The 13,575-nt window shown below is 43.0% G+C and overlaps 1 protein-coding gene across 5 annotated transcripts in view; it reads left to right on the plus strand.

Annotated features, from left to right (window-relative positions):
• The window catches only part of LOC134809241 (uncharacterized), a 227,986-nt gene that overhangs the window by 70,455 nt on the left and 143,956 nt on the right, over positions 1-13,575 (plus strand). For 4 of the 5 annotated variants that reach the window (XR_010154472.1, XR_010154474.1, XR_010154473.1 and 1 more), the window contains exon 4: positions 2,499-2,539. Coding sequence is in view for 2 of the 5 variants with exons in the window: in XM_063803543.1 (XP_063659613.1) it covers positions 2,499-2,539 (41 nt within the window). In the remaining 3 variants the exon portion in view is untranslated. Of the gene's footprint in view, positions 1-2,498; positions 2,540-4,711; positions 11,778-13,575 lie in introns of those variants that run through there. The other variant, XM_063803542.1, reaches the window with a different exon arrangement.

Below are 13,575 nucleotides of genomic sequence, written 5' to 3' on the forward strand. Positions count from 1 at the left end.
TATTTAATCCATTTTATATATTTACTTTCTTCCTTCTTCTTGATTTTGTTAGCCAGAAGTTTATATATTGCATTGTTATTTTGTTTTTCAATGAAATAGCTGTTGCATTATTTATCAGTTAGGTCTATAGTCTTCTATTTTATAATTTCTATTTTTTTTTTTTTTTTTTAGTTTCACTCTGTCGCCTAGGCTGGAGTGCAGTGGCATGATCTCACTGCAACCTCTGCCTCTCCAGTTCAAGCAGTTCTTGTGCCTCAGCCTCCAAGTAGCTGTGACTACAGGTGCATGCCACCATGCCTGGCTAATTTTTTGTATTTTTTTAAGTAAAAATGGGGTTTTGCTATGTTAGCCCGGCTGGTCGCAAACTCCTGGCCTCAAGCGATCCACCTGCCTTGGCCTCCTGAAGTACTGGGATTACAGGCGTGAGCCACTATGCCCATTCTGTTTTATAATCATCCTATTCTAACTTTTTCATAGTTAACTTATTCATTCAGCCATCCTATCCTTCGGTTCATGTGGTTGCTTTTTTCTGACTTATTTATTATGTTGTTTCATTCACTTTTTAAATTTTTTTATGCTTATTAATACAGTTTAATAAGGCTCTGCATTTTCACCAAGTACTGCTTTAGCTGTGTGGCTATAGGTACTGATGGCAGTGTCTTCCTTATTACCACCTTCTGTTATTTTGTGTTAATGTTTGCATTTTTTTCTTTGACTCAAGAATTGTTTAAAAGAGTACTTAAAATTATTCACATAGTAATTGCTTTTTGCTTTTTAAATTTCTGATGTTATTTCTACATTGTCATTAAAGAAATTTTTTTGTTCTATTTTTGTTTTTCGAAAATTTTGAGGTTTTGTGGTCACTTGACAATATGGTCTCTGTTTTTTTTTTTCCTTATTTATTATGTAACTTAGTTCTTCTTTAACCTTGTTAATGTTTTCACACTTGCGTTGTTCAGCTTTAATGTCTATCTCTCTTTGCCTGTGGTATTCTGTAGTTTCCTATGATGTATTTCAGCATGTAGTTATTTGAATTATCCTTCTTAGGTTTTGGTATACTTTTTAAACTGAGGGTTCATATCTTACTTCAATATTCAAGAGTTCTTAGTCATTACCTCTTTGAATATTGCCCAATTCCTTCTTTTCTGTATTGGACCTCCTCTTAGACATATGTTGGTTCTTCTCATTTAAATGTTCATGTTTCTTCTCTCTCATATTTTCCATGTCTTTATTTTTTGAGGCATGTTGGGTAAGTTTGTCTAACCTTCCAGTTTCTTTTTGTTGTTGTTGTTGGAGAGAGAGTCTTGCTTAGTTGCCCAGGCTGGAGTGCAGTGGCTCAATCTCAGTTCACTGTAATCTCTGCCTCCTGGGTTCAAGTGATTCTTGTGTCTCAGCCTCCCTAATAGCTGGAATTACAGGCACACACCACCACGCCCAGTTAATTTTTGTATTTTTAGTAGAGATGGGGTTTTGCCATATTGGCTAGGCTGGTCTCAAACTCTTGACCATGAGCAATCCTCTTGCCTCGGCCTCACAAAATGCTGAGATTGCAGGTATGAGCCACTGCATCCAGCCATCTTCCAGTTTCCTAATACTGTCCTCATTTATGGCAGATATCCTATTCAGTACCTCAATTGTACTTTCTTATAGAAAATATATGTGTGTTCTCTCTCAGACTTCTGTTTGGTCCTTTGATAATATGCCTGTTTTATTTTCATTCTGTTTACATTTCTCCCTTTATCTGTTTAAACATTTTTTTTTTTTTTTGAGATGGAGTCTCACTCTGCCACTCAGGCTGGAATGCAATGGCACAGTCTCGGCTCACTGCAACCTCTGCCTCCTGGATTCAAGTGATTGTCTTGCCTCAGCCTCCCGAGTAGCTGGGATTACAGGCGTCTGCCACCATGCATGGCTAATTTTTGTATTTTTAGTAGAGACGGGGTTTCACTATGTTGGCCAGGCTGGTCTCGAACTCCTGACCTCATGATCCACCTGCCTCCACCTCCCATAGTGCTGGGATTACAGGCGTGAACCACTGTGCCCGGCCTTTGTTTAAACATATTAAAAATCTTCCTTTATCAATTTAAACATATTAAATTTCTTCCTTTATCTATTTAAACATATTAAAACATGTTAAATTTAAACATATTGTGCTATTATCTTTGGTTCTTGATATGCAATTATTCCTATTTATTGGATCTGTGGATTTTCCCTCATGGTGATTCATTTCCTCAAATAGTTTGTTATTTCTGCTTATCTTTAGTGTGGCTCATATTTTTATGGTAAGGCCCTATTCCCTGGGTTTGGGGATCACCTCTACAGAATTGGTTTGCATTTTTCTCTAACGTGGTCCTTGTGGATTTCTTGAGTTCTGAACTACTTTTTACATTGATTTGTGGCTTGAGGCCATCGTGCTAGGCAGGTAGTGGTAAGTCACTATCCTAACAGCCCTGGCCTGGATTCTGATTTCTAGTATTTTTCTCTTTTTCTACCCCAAGTTGCAAGTGGATGGCAAGCTTCCTTGTGACTTCTCATCCTGGTGAGTAGAATTTTTCTTATCCATGTTTCTTATTTTAAGTTAGAAGCAGCAGTTTATGAAACCTAAAATCCTATGAATTTTAGCTCTTTGGCACAGCACTTCCTATGCACACACTAGATTCTGCCCAGGCTCGTTTCTCATGTGGGCATTAAATCTGCACCTCCCAGCCTATGTCAAGTCCCACTTTTCCATACGTCCCTCGTCTTGAGCTCCTATCATCACTTTCACTTTTCACGCCTTGGAGGCTATGAATACATTTTTTTCTTGTTAAGTTTTATCCAGAATTTTAATGTGTGAAACAGGATTGAGGGATTTACCAACATAATGTCCAGACATCCATAAGTGAGATTTGAAGAGAACATTTTTTTTTTACAATAAATTAAATATGACTCTATTATTGAGTAAAAATTTGAAATTTGCCTTAATTTTTAAGATAGTCTGAACACTAAAGAAATTTTGTTTGTGACAGAGATTTGGGCCAATTGCCTTCATCCCCTGAGGTTACATGTTTGTTCTATTTTGTCATCGGGGGTACTTCTGTGGAAAGTTTGAGAGGCCTTGCCCTGAGGTGACCTTGACTGCTAGGATGGAAGTCATTCCGTGGGCAAATCCCCTGACACGTAAATTACCCACTCGCTAGCTCAGTGGGCTGTAGCTGTTGTTTTGCCTAGGCTTGGGCTAAAATGTCAGGAAGCAGATTTTTAAAAATTATTGTTACTCACGACAAAAAGCTTAAACACTACAAAAGGCTGTAAAGTGGAAAGAAAAAGAGCCCTAACCAGTCTCCCTTGTCTCCCCCTCCTATTCCCATAAGTCCTCACTGCTAACAGCTTCTCACAAACCTTTCCAGAAATGTTATATTTGTAGATACAGATTTCTTCTTTTTTTTTAAAAAAACCAAATGAAATCATAGTATACATGTTCTGCAGATTGAAAAAAATTCATCAATGCATTTTGGATATTTTTCCATATCAGCACATGTAGCCTTCCCTCGTGTTTTCAGCAGCTGTAGTGGATTTCCTGTACATTAATAGATGTACGGTTTCTTTCCCATATGTGTGCTATTTACAAAAACAATTTAGGGAGCATACTTGTGCAGACATCTTTTTGTTAAGTGTGTGAGCAGATTTGTAGGTTAAATGCTGGGCTGAAGGTATGCGCCTTTGAGCTTTTGATGGACAAGTTTGAAGTGCTTTCCAAAAAAAGCTGCAGCAATTTGCACTCCCAGAAACAGTAGAAGACCCACCCAGTGAGCAGGACTAAGAAGCCTCCACATTTGTCCTTTCTGCCTGCCTGGCATCCTCAAAGCATGCAGGGATGTTGCTGTCTGACACCCTTCCTCCCGAAGCTGAACTGGCTGTCAAGAACAAAAATCTGGTTATTGATATCAAGATCAGATGCTGCTTGATTTTGAGGGATATGGTTGCTTGAGTGGCTTTGGTATTCCAAATGGAGATCAGGGATGGGCCAGATGCTGGTTGGGGGGCGTAGGGGACAGTGGATGAAAAAGCAATCTATTCATGGATTCACCAAACTCTTTATTTCTTAACACGTATTATTGTTTTTTGATAAGTAAGACATTTTCACTGTTAAAAAAGGGGGAAATATGAAAACACACAAAGTAGTTAATAAAGCTACTGATACGTGGGTAATTAAATAATGCTAATTAAATAAAACTACTTTGTATGTGGGGTAACTGATACCCCAGACAGTTAATAAAAATAATTCCAATGCTGAGATGAACACTGTGTTTGGTCATTTCTCTGAGCCACTTCCCAACTATCCTAATTCCCCAGCTACCCAGTCTCTCTCCAGGACTTCCCAGACCTTCTTATGGTTCAGAAACTAATAGGTCAACACCCAGTACAGCAAAATATGGCCTTTTGTTTTTTTCTTTTGGGTGCATATGCATATGTGTACACCCTACACATAGGAATGATAGAATATTTAACAGCTGGTTCAGCATGGGCACGACCAACGGGGTGGACAGGAGTCTGGGAGGCTGGCTTTTGCTGTACTGGGTGTTGACCCATTAGGTTCTAGACCATGGGAAGGTCTGGGAAGTCCTGGGTTGTGGGGGAGTTAGGAGGACTGGGGAGTGGCTTGGGAAGTGACTATTTACCATTTATTATGAAATGTTTTTAATATTTTATTTTTTTTTTTTTGAGACAGGGTTTCACTCTTGTTGCCCAGGCTGGAGTGCAATAGCCCGATCTCAGCTCACTGCAACCTCCGCCTCCCGGGTTCAAGCAATTCTGCCTCAGCCTCCTGAGTCGCTGGGATTACAGGCATGCGCCACCATGCCTGGCTAATTTAATATTTTTAGTAGAGATGGGGTTTCTCCATGTTGGTCAGGCTGGTCTCGAACTACTGACCTCAGGTGATCTGCCCACCTTGGCCTCCCAAAGTGCTGGGATTACAGGCATGAGCCACCACACCCAGCCCTGTTTTTAATATTTTAGCACCCTCTGTGTCCATACTGGTGCATACTGCCCTCTAAGTGTGCATTCCAGTTTGTGTACTTTTAAATATAATTAAAACCATACATTGCACCAACTATTTGCTGCTTACAAGAGATATGCTTTAATGATAAGGACACAGGAAGTTTGGAAGTAAAGCTAGAAAGATACACCATGCAAATAGTTACCAAAATTTATACTGATCTTAATGATTTGTAACTCTTTTAACTTACCATTGTCCCTATGGTAAAACATTCTTCTGTGTTGTTGCATATTATGTTATGGAATGCATGTATCATCATTCATTTAGCTAATGAAAATATTATTAGACATTTTAGTAATTTCTAGCATTTTATTTATTTATTTATTTTGAGACGGAGTCTCACTCTGTCGCCCAGGCTGGAGTGCAGTGGTGTGATCTCGGCTCGCTGCAACCTCTGCCTCCTGGGTTCAAGTGATTCTCCTGCCTCAGCCTCCTGAGTAGCTGCGATTACAGGAGCCACCACCATGACCAGTTAATTTTTGTATTTTTAGTAGAGACGGGGTTTCACTATGTTGGCCAGGCTGGTCTCAAACTCCTGACCTCAGGTGATCTGCCTGCCTCGGCCTCCCAAAGTGTTGGGATTACAGGTATGAGTCACCACACCTGCCCTAATTTCTAACTTTTTAATATAAAAAATAACACTAGGTTGAATAATTTTGAGTGTATAGTACCACCTCAGGTAATTCTTCATTTCTTTCCTCAGGATACATTTTTGGCTATAGAACCATGACTTTAAAGTTTATGTACATTTTAAAGTCTTTTTGCTCTATTTTGCTAAAATGACCTCTAGAAAGTTTGCATGGATTTGTAGTGCCATTAGCAGCACGTAACAGTCCCAGTGCCACCTCCCATCTCTGCGTGGTATTTATCACCATTTTATGATGAAGCAAATAAGTGAACAAACCAGAAAAAGAAAAAAGAAACAAATGCATCTATTTTTTAAGCTTTCCTTTTTTTGTTACTCACAAGTGGTAGCATTTTAATGTTTTTTATGTGCTGTGAATTGTGTACACTTTATATGTGTGTTCATATTTTAAAGACTGATCTGTAAGAGTTCATGATAAAATAAGGATATCAAACCTCTGTCATAAATGTTGCAAATATTCTCCTCAGTTTTTTGGCCATTTCTTGGTAGTTCTTTTTGAAAAAGGTATTTGATATACAGTCAAGTTTTATCTTTTTACTTCTCACCTGTGAGTCAGCTACAAGTTCGGCATTGCATTTTACTAGGTGGAGGATGCCCTCAAGTCCTAAGAGGTTTAGAAATACTGGTGGAGTCTCTTTGTCCAACCCCATTAGGGAAGTGTGTTAATGGACAACTGAGATTTTATAGAATCTGAAGGAGATAGGGGCTTTGGGTAAAGCTTCCTTTACTGCTGCCTGGATTGCTTCTGAAGCTTCTTGCTATTGGATCCCCCTCAAATGTGGCCACTTGCCTAGTGATTTGGGATAGAGGCTGAATTGAAACTCCCTGGGGTGTGAAGCATATTGTTTCGCAATTTCAAGGAGGCCACTATGATATGGAGCCTCCTTTTTGTTGTTGGTGAATTCAGGGCAAGCAGACTGTCTTTTCATAGCCTATAAAATGTCTCTTTAGATCTAAATGTCACTTTGGGTATTGGGAGCTTGGATTTTGTCCTCCCTCAAAGCCCATCCATCTGTAGTCAGTAGTACTTGAGTGGCTCAGAATGCAGAGCCACTTGTTTTCTTGGTGGAGATCATTAATGAAATGCTTAGAATTCCCACCGTGGTCTTGATACCAGATGGAGAATGAAGCCCACACCAAAAGCAGAGATGGAAAGAACTGGATAATTGTTGACATTCTTAAACCACTTATTCAACTGTCTCCAAAACTCTCCTACAGAGCATTTGTATTATATAAGAGAATGCATTATCTTATTGATGATGCTGGTTCAAGCAGGGGTTTCTGTTATTTGTAGCCAAAGCCTCCCAGTAGGTGGAGTGGCAATATTGCCAAAGCCCCATGAAGCCCCATGGCTTCTTTGTACGCCCCGGAGCAGAATCTAAAACACACAGATCCGTTGCTCTTTTGCAAATCTTCGAGTTGAAATGTCCTGGTGGCTCTCCTGTAGTGAGCCAGTCCTTTCTCCTTGGCTGAAGTTTCCCCTTCCTTTCAGCTCTCACTCTTTTGAAAGACCACCCTCCCTGCACTCATCTTCCCTTCAGCCTCCTGTTTGGGGGAAGGATGACTCACTGCTGTGGGGTAAAGGGAGGGCTCACCGGTGTGGGGGAGTGAAGAGGCAGCTCACTCGCTACTTGGGAGGCAAAGAGTATTTCCAGCCAGAGAAGATTTGGAGAAGACTGGTCACATGGAGCATGTTTGGCTTGCAACGTCTCCCTTTCTGGGAACTTTAAGTGGCCTGGGATACTGCTTTCGGGGGCTACTGAGAAGCTCAGAAATAATGGGCTTTGGAGTCATTTAATAGCTACTTCACCTTGATAGTGTTGTCTCTTTCCTTCTGTCTGCTCTGTCATGCTTGGTATTGGCCCCATCCTTGTAGCTGGCTTCAAGATGACAGCATCAGCTTGAGAAATAACATCCTGAGGAGTGAAGGACACTCTTCCTGTGGCTTCTTCTCAGAAGAGAAGACATTCCCAGTCCTCACTGTACCCCCACTGCAGGTTCTATTCACATTATAATGGTCATCACTGTGCCTTAGGCTTATCTTGAGAAAATCACTGGCTACTGGGAATAGAGGAATCTTGGGCCCTTTCAGGCTCTTCCCTGAGGCCCTGCCCTGGGCACACAGCTGTATGAGAGTGGAGCAGATATCTGAACAAAATGGGGGTTCTTCGAAGAAGGAGGATGGTGATAATGGATACCATGACAATCAAAGGCACCATCTATAAATACCATTTGTGGAGTTTCACCATGTTCCAGGACTGTAATATTTCTAACACCCCCTCAACCTCAGCAGTGAAGTCATATTATTATCTGGTTTTACAGAGGAAAAGACTGTGCTCAAAGGTCAAGATCTTTTGATATTGTTAAGTGAAACTTTTTCTAAAATACTGTGGTAATAGAGTTTGCCAGTGGGCAGCCCAGAGATAGAACTTCCTGGGTGGTGCAGGGACTTCAGCCAAGTGCTATGTGAGACTTGTCCCCTGCACCTTTCATTGAGCTCCTCAGGTACTGACTTCCCACTGGATGCTTCTTGCCTCTCACCATAGAAAAATCACGATCAGCAAAGTCAGGCCTGTTTCTAACATGGGAAGTCTTGCCAGGCACCAGGTAGACTTACATTGGAGGACAAGGTCAGAAACAAACCTTTATAGATTCGAATGTCTTCCCGCCCCCACCCCAGCCCACTTGGGGCCACCCAAAAAATGATGCCCTGGAGCCTTGGCATGCCATTAAAAGTGAAGAAATGCTTAATCAAATCACGCCACTTGAAGCGAGTTGAGTTGGAATGAAAAAATTGTGCAGCGCTGCCCGCAGTGGAAATTTACCAGGCCAAAGTGGACACCAAATACTCCCAGGTTGTTTTGAAATAGATACGGTCGCGTTCTGTAAAGTTCTGAGATCCCTTTCCAAATATTTGAAAATCTTTCCATTAACTAGGATTGCTTTAGAAGAACACACACACACACACACACACACACACACACACACACACCTCCCCAACCCCAAAGGCTTATGCTATGTGCATGGAAGAAACAGAAAACTCTAGACACCCCAAATATCTCTTGAAATTGGCAGAGATCCATGAATCCCCTCTGTTGTCTATTGAGACAGCTCTCATTTTTTAAAGTTTATTTGCGTATTCCCCCCTCAAAAATGTCATGACTAACTTTCCATTCATTATCAAAATATTCTTTTGCCACTAATTTCCCTTCTTGGTTAAAATAAACAAAACAGAGTGAATGCTGTTGGCATTGCATCTAGGATGCACTCAGCTGTAAACAAGAGAACATTTTCTTAACGGATCTTGAAAAGTCCTCCCGTGAGAATTTCCTGTGCAGTCTGTCTCTGTTTCTTAACTCCATTTGGCGTGGAGGGCAGAGACTCAGCGGCGGCAGGAAAGGGGAGGCTGCCTCGGGCTTGCCAGGGTCCAACGTCTCATCCCCCGCGGCCAGGCCCCTGCAAGGTACCTGTGGAGTCTTCACATGACGTGGACGCCGGGGCTGGCTACCGTGTGACCTTGGGTGGCCATTGAACATCTTTGGACCTCAGTTTTCTCAGCCATAAAATGAAGCCATCGGATCTGATGATCTCTAAGCTACATCCTGTACCAAAACTCTAGGACTCAAATCTAGGAATGTCTAATTAAAAAAAAAACATGGAGAAGATACTTGAAAACAAACCTTAAGTTTTAGGATTTGTGAAGATGCGGTGAAGAGCTCCGTGGGTGAGAGAAACATTTCGTTTTTCAAAGGTCGAACACAAGAAAAGTAGGTCAGAAAACCAGCTTGTCCAAAGCTCCCTTTCCAATAACACAGACGAGAGCTTGTGAACCCCCCAGAATATACCTTGTAAGTGGAGGAGCAGACAGGGGGTGCAAAGCAGGCCTTCTCCACTTCCTGGAGCTGGGGGAGAAGAGTTCCTAGCTCTTTAGCTCCTTCTAGTCCATGGCCTAATTTGTGTGGCTGCAGTGAGGACTCTGGGATGTGGGGCAGGCCAGCGGTTCTTTTTTCAGAAGTTCCCCAGGCCTCCTAGAGAAATGGGGAGAGGTCTGAGGGTGGGGGTGAGGATGACTCTCAGTGCAAAGACAGGGCCAAAGGTGTCCGTCTCGGGAGAAACTCACCTGAAAGTGACAAGACGCTGAGTCCTCCCTTGATTGATATGGCCAATGAAAGAGGGGGCACTACCCAGTGTTTCTCAGGGAGTCTCAGGGGTGGTCTCCTGAGGACACATCCTCCATGGAAGTATGTGAAGCAGGAAGAAGAAATGCTAGTGACAAAGGTGTGACCCTTCAAGGTTGGCCACAAAGAGACATCATCATCTCTGCTGGGGAGACTCCTCTGTCTGGAATAGTCTTGGGAGGCAGCAGCACCCTGTGGTCGAACTTTCTGGAGACCCCTGATGTCATGTAAAGGCCCAAAGTGGGATGGGGAGGGCAGCCACAGCAGTGCGTCCCAACTGCACAGGACCTGGTCAACCCTGGGCATTTGGAAATGGGAAGGGACCTGAGAGGATGGAGGCATGGATTTCTATATTAGTACCAGGTGGAGCCTGGGAGTCAATAACACCGGGAGCTCTCGTAGTCACCCCGTAAATCAGATTGGCTTAGGGAGCTGAAGATGACATTGGCAACACTCTTAACAGCCGCTCCTCAAACATGGCTCCCAGTTCAGGTCAGGAGACCAAGGATTGGCGGCTGTGCCAGTTTCAAGGGAAATGAGGAAAACAAGAATGAGATAGTGCTTTCTTCCATACATCTAAATTCATTTCACTTAAAAGACTGTTCTCTATTTTGAGAGTATGTCTTCCCCAATTTTGGTGTTAAAAGTGTCCTTTCATGAAATAATGGCAACACATGATAAGTTTAGAAAAAAGGTTTTTATTTGACAAAAGAGGAAGTTGGTAAATTTTGCTGAGCCCTGTGGCCGATTCTTGTAGTTTTCTCTCCATATTTGCTTTCCCCTTTTTTCATTCTAAGAGGAGTTTAAAGGGGCATGTGACCATCCAGAATAAAGCTTACAGTTCCCAGGTGTCCCTTGGAGCTCAGTGTGATCATTTGCCCAAGTTCTGGCCAATGAGATGTTGGCAGAAGTGATGTATACAACTTCTGGGGTGTGTCCTCAAAGGGCAAGGGTCTGTCTGTTCCCTGCCACTTTTCCTCTTCCCAAAGGCTGTAGTACAGACATGGTGGTGAGTTATCGTGACTGTGCAGATGAATGCAATATCCCAGGGGCGGCAGAGCAGCAAGACATGGGGAGCCTAGAATCTACTATCAGCCCAGGATGCTTATGGAATGGGAGAGGGAAATAGCCATTGATATTTCATGTCTTTGGAGATAAAAATGAGTCTGCACTTAGATGATATTTGCAGAAATGGCAGTAGTTGAGATCAACCAGGAATAGAGAGTAGAGGGTGAAAAGAACAGTGCCTAGCATGGAGCCTCAAGAGCTCCACCATATAATATTTACGGCATGGAGGAAGAACCCATAAAGAGACCGAGGAGTGAAGCTAGAGAAATAGGAAGAGAAAACGGTGTGAAGGAGCCAAGGGGAGAAAGTATTTGTGAAATAAAGGAGTGGTCAACCTGTTTCTGTGACACTGAGAGGTCCAGTAAGATGAGGCCCCACATGTAGCCATTCTGTTTAAAACGGAGATGATTGGAGACCTTATTAAGAATTGTTTCCTTAAAGTGGTGTAGTGAAAGTCTGTAGGAATGGGGTCTGGGGTTGGTGGGAGATGAGGGAGACACAAGGAGTGTGGCCACAAAGGCAAGAGTAAGAGAGGCCGGGTGCAATGTCTCATGCCTGTAATGCCAGCACATTGGGAGGCCTAGGTGGTTGGATCACTTGAGCCTAGGAATTCAAGACTAGCCTGGGCAACATGGTGAGACCCCGTCTATATCAAAGATACAAAAAATAAAAATCAGCCAGGCATGGTGGCATGCACCTGTAATCTCAGATACTTGGGAACTTGAGGCATGAGGATCATCTGAGCCCAGGGGGTTGAAGCTGCAGTAAGCTGTGATCGCACCACTGTACTCCCACCTGGGCAATAGCGCAAGACCCTGCCAAAAAAAAAAAAAAAAGACAGTAAGAGAGGATAGGAGCTGGAGGAAGAGGGGGGTCTTCTGGTCTCTCCTTCCCTCCTCTCCCCTCTCCCTTTTCTTTTTCTTTTCTTTTTCCCTTTCCTTTTTCAAAGATTGCAGCCATGGTAATTTTTATTTATTTATTTATTTATTTGAGACAGTCTTGCTCTGTTGCCCAGGCTGGAGTGCAATGGCATGATCTCGGCTCACTGAAACCTCCACCTCCCGGGTTCAAGTGATTCTCCTGCCTCAGCCTCCCGAGTAGCTGGGATTACAGGTGTGTACCGCCATGACAGGCTAATTTTTCTATTTTCAGTAGAGATGGGATTTTGCCATATTGGCCAGGCTGGTCTCGAACTCCTGACCTCAGGTGATCTGCCCACCTCAATCTTTGAAAGTGCTGGGATTACAGGTATGAGCCACTGTGCCCACCTGCAGCTAGGGGATTTAAGTGCTGATGGAGGAGATGGAAGGAACAAGCTAGAGAGGATAGCTGGTAGCACCAGGCCCTGGAGAAAGCAAAAGGCACAGGGCACAGAGGGCATCTGTGAAGAAGCTGGCCCTCTCAGCAGGAGGAGGGAGAGGTGGGTGCAAACTCAGGGACATCTGTTTGTAGATTTGGTGAGACAGTTTGTTCTCTTTTCTCAGTACAGTAGATGACAAGGTCATTTGCTGAATGTGAAGGAAGGAAGGAGTGGTTTCAGACGTGGTGAGATTGGAGAAGGTTTGAAGTATAAATTGTGCAAAGAAGAGCCTGTATTGACCGAAGGAACCCTTTGTGGTTCCAATTACCAGGCAGTCCTGAGGGCATAGCCAAGATGGGTGGCTGTGCAGTTCTGGGATGTCCCTCCAGCAGTGATCTGCTGGCCAATAGCAGGTGTAGAGAAAGTGGATGATGACATCCACCCAAGGCTTGAATTTTGCTAGATAGGTGAGACGTAAGGACAGAGAGGAAGGGAATGTCTAGTACAGACAGTCCCTGACTTGTTCCACTTATGATTTTTTTGACTTTGCAATGGTGCAAAAGTGATATACATTCAGTAGAAACTGTACTTCCAGCCCCCATACAGCTATTCTGTTTTTCACTTTCAGTACAGTATTCAATAACATACAAGATACCCATCACTTTATTATAAAATAGGCTTTGTGTGAGATGATGTTGCTCAACTGTAGGCTAATGTGTTTTGAGTGCATTGAAGGTAGGCTCAGCTAACCTAGCATGTTTAGCTGGTTAGGTGTATTAAATGCATTTCTGACTTACGATATCATCAACTTAGGATGAGCTTATCAGGATGTAACCCCACCATAAGTCTAAGAGCATGTTAGCAGGATAAAATGGAAGGTGAAGCGAGTAAAAGTAACAGATAAGGAATATCTGGGGGGTGGTCACTGGACTGAAGGCCTCAGTGGGGATGAGAGAGAGGTTAGGACCGGATGCTGTGGTCAGAGAGTGGGGAACTTGGGTTTGAGATTTAGGAGTGAAGGAGCTCTGAGTCTTGGCCAGATCCCAGCAGTGAGCATGGGAGTGGGTGCTGAGGTGGAAGAAGAGAGGTGGTCACTTATCATGGGGCGAACAAGGGGCCAAGGGGCCAGGACCTTGGCTGGGCCTTACACAGGGATGCTGAGGCAACAACATGAATGGGGGTGGAGAAAGTTGTGAACTATTTGCTAAATCTTGGTTGGATGAGGAAAGGTGCTAAGAGAAGTCCAGAAATGTCCTAGACAAGGGCAGTGAAAATCCAAGATTGACCTTAGATCTAGTTGAGCAGCTAATTTGCAGGACTGTAATTTCCAGACCACACAGAG

The sequence above is a fragment of the Pan troglodytes genome, chromosome 22 (genome assembly GCF_028858775.2).
Source record: "Pan troglodytes isolate AG18354 chromosome 22, NHGRI_mPanTro3-v2.0_pri, whole genome shotgun sequence".
NCBI lineage: Eukaryota > Metazoa > Chordata > Mammalia > Primates > Hominidae > Pan > Pan troglodytes.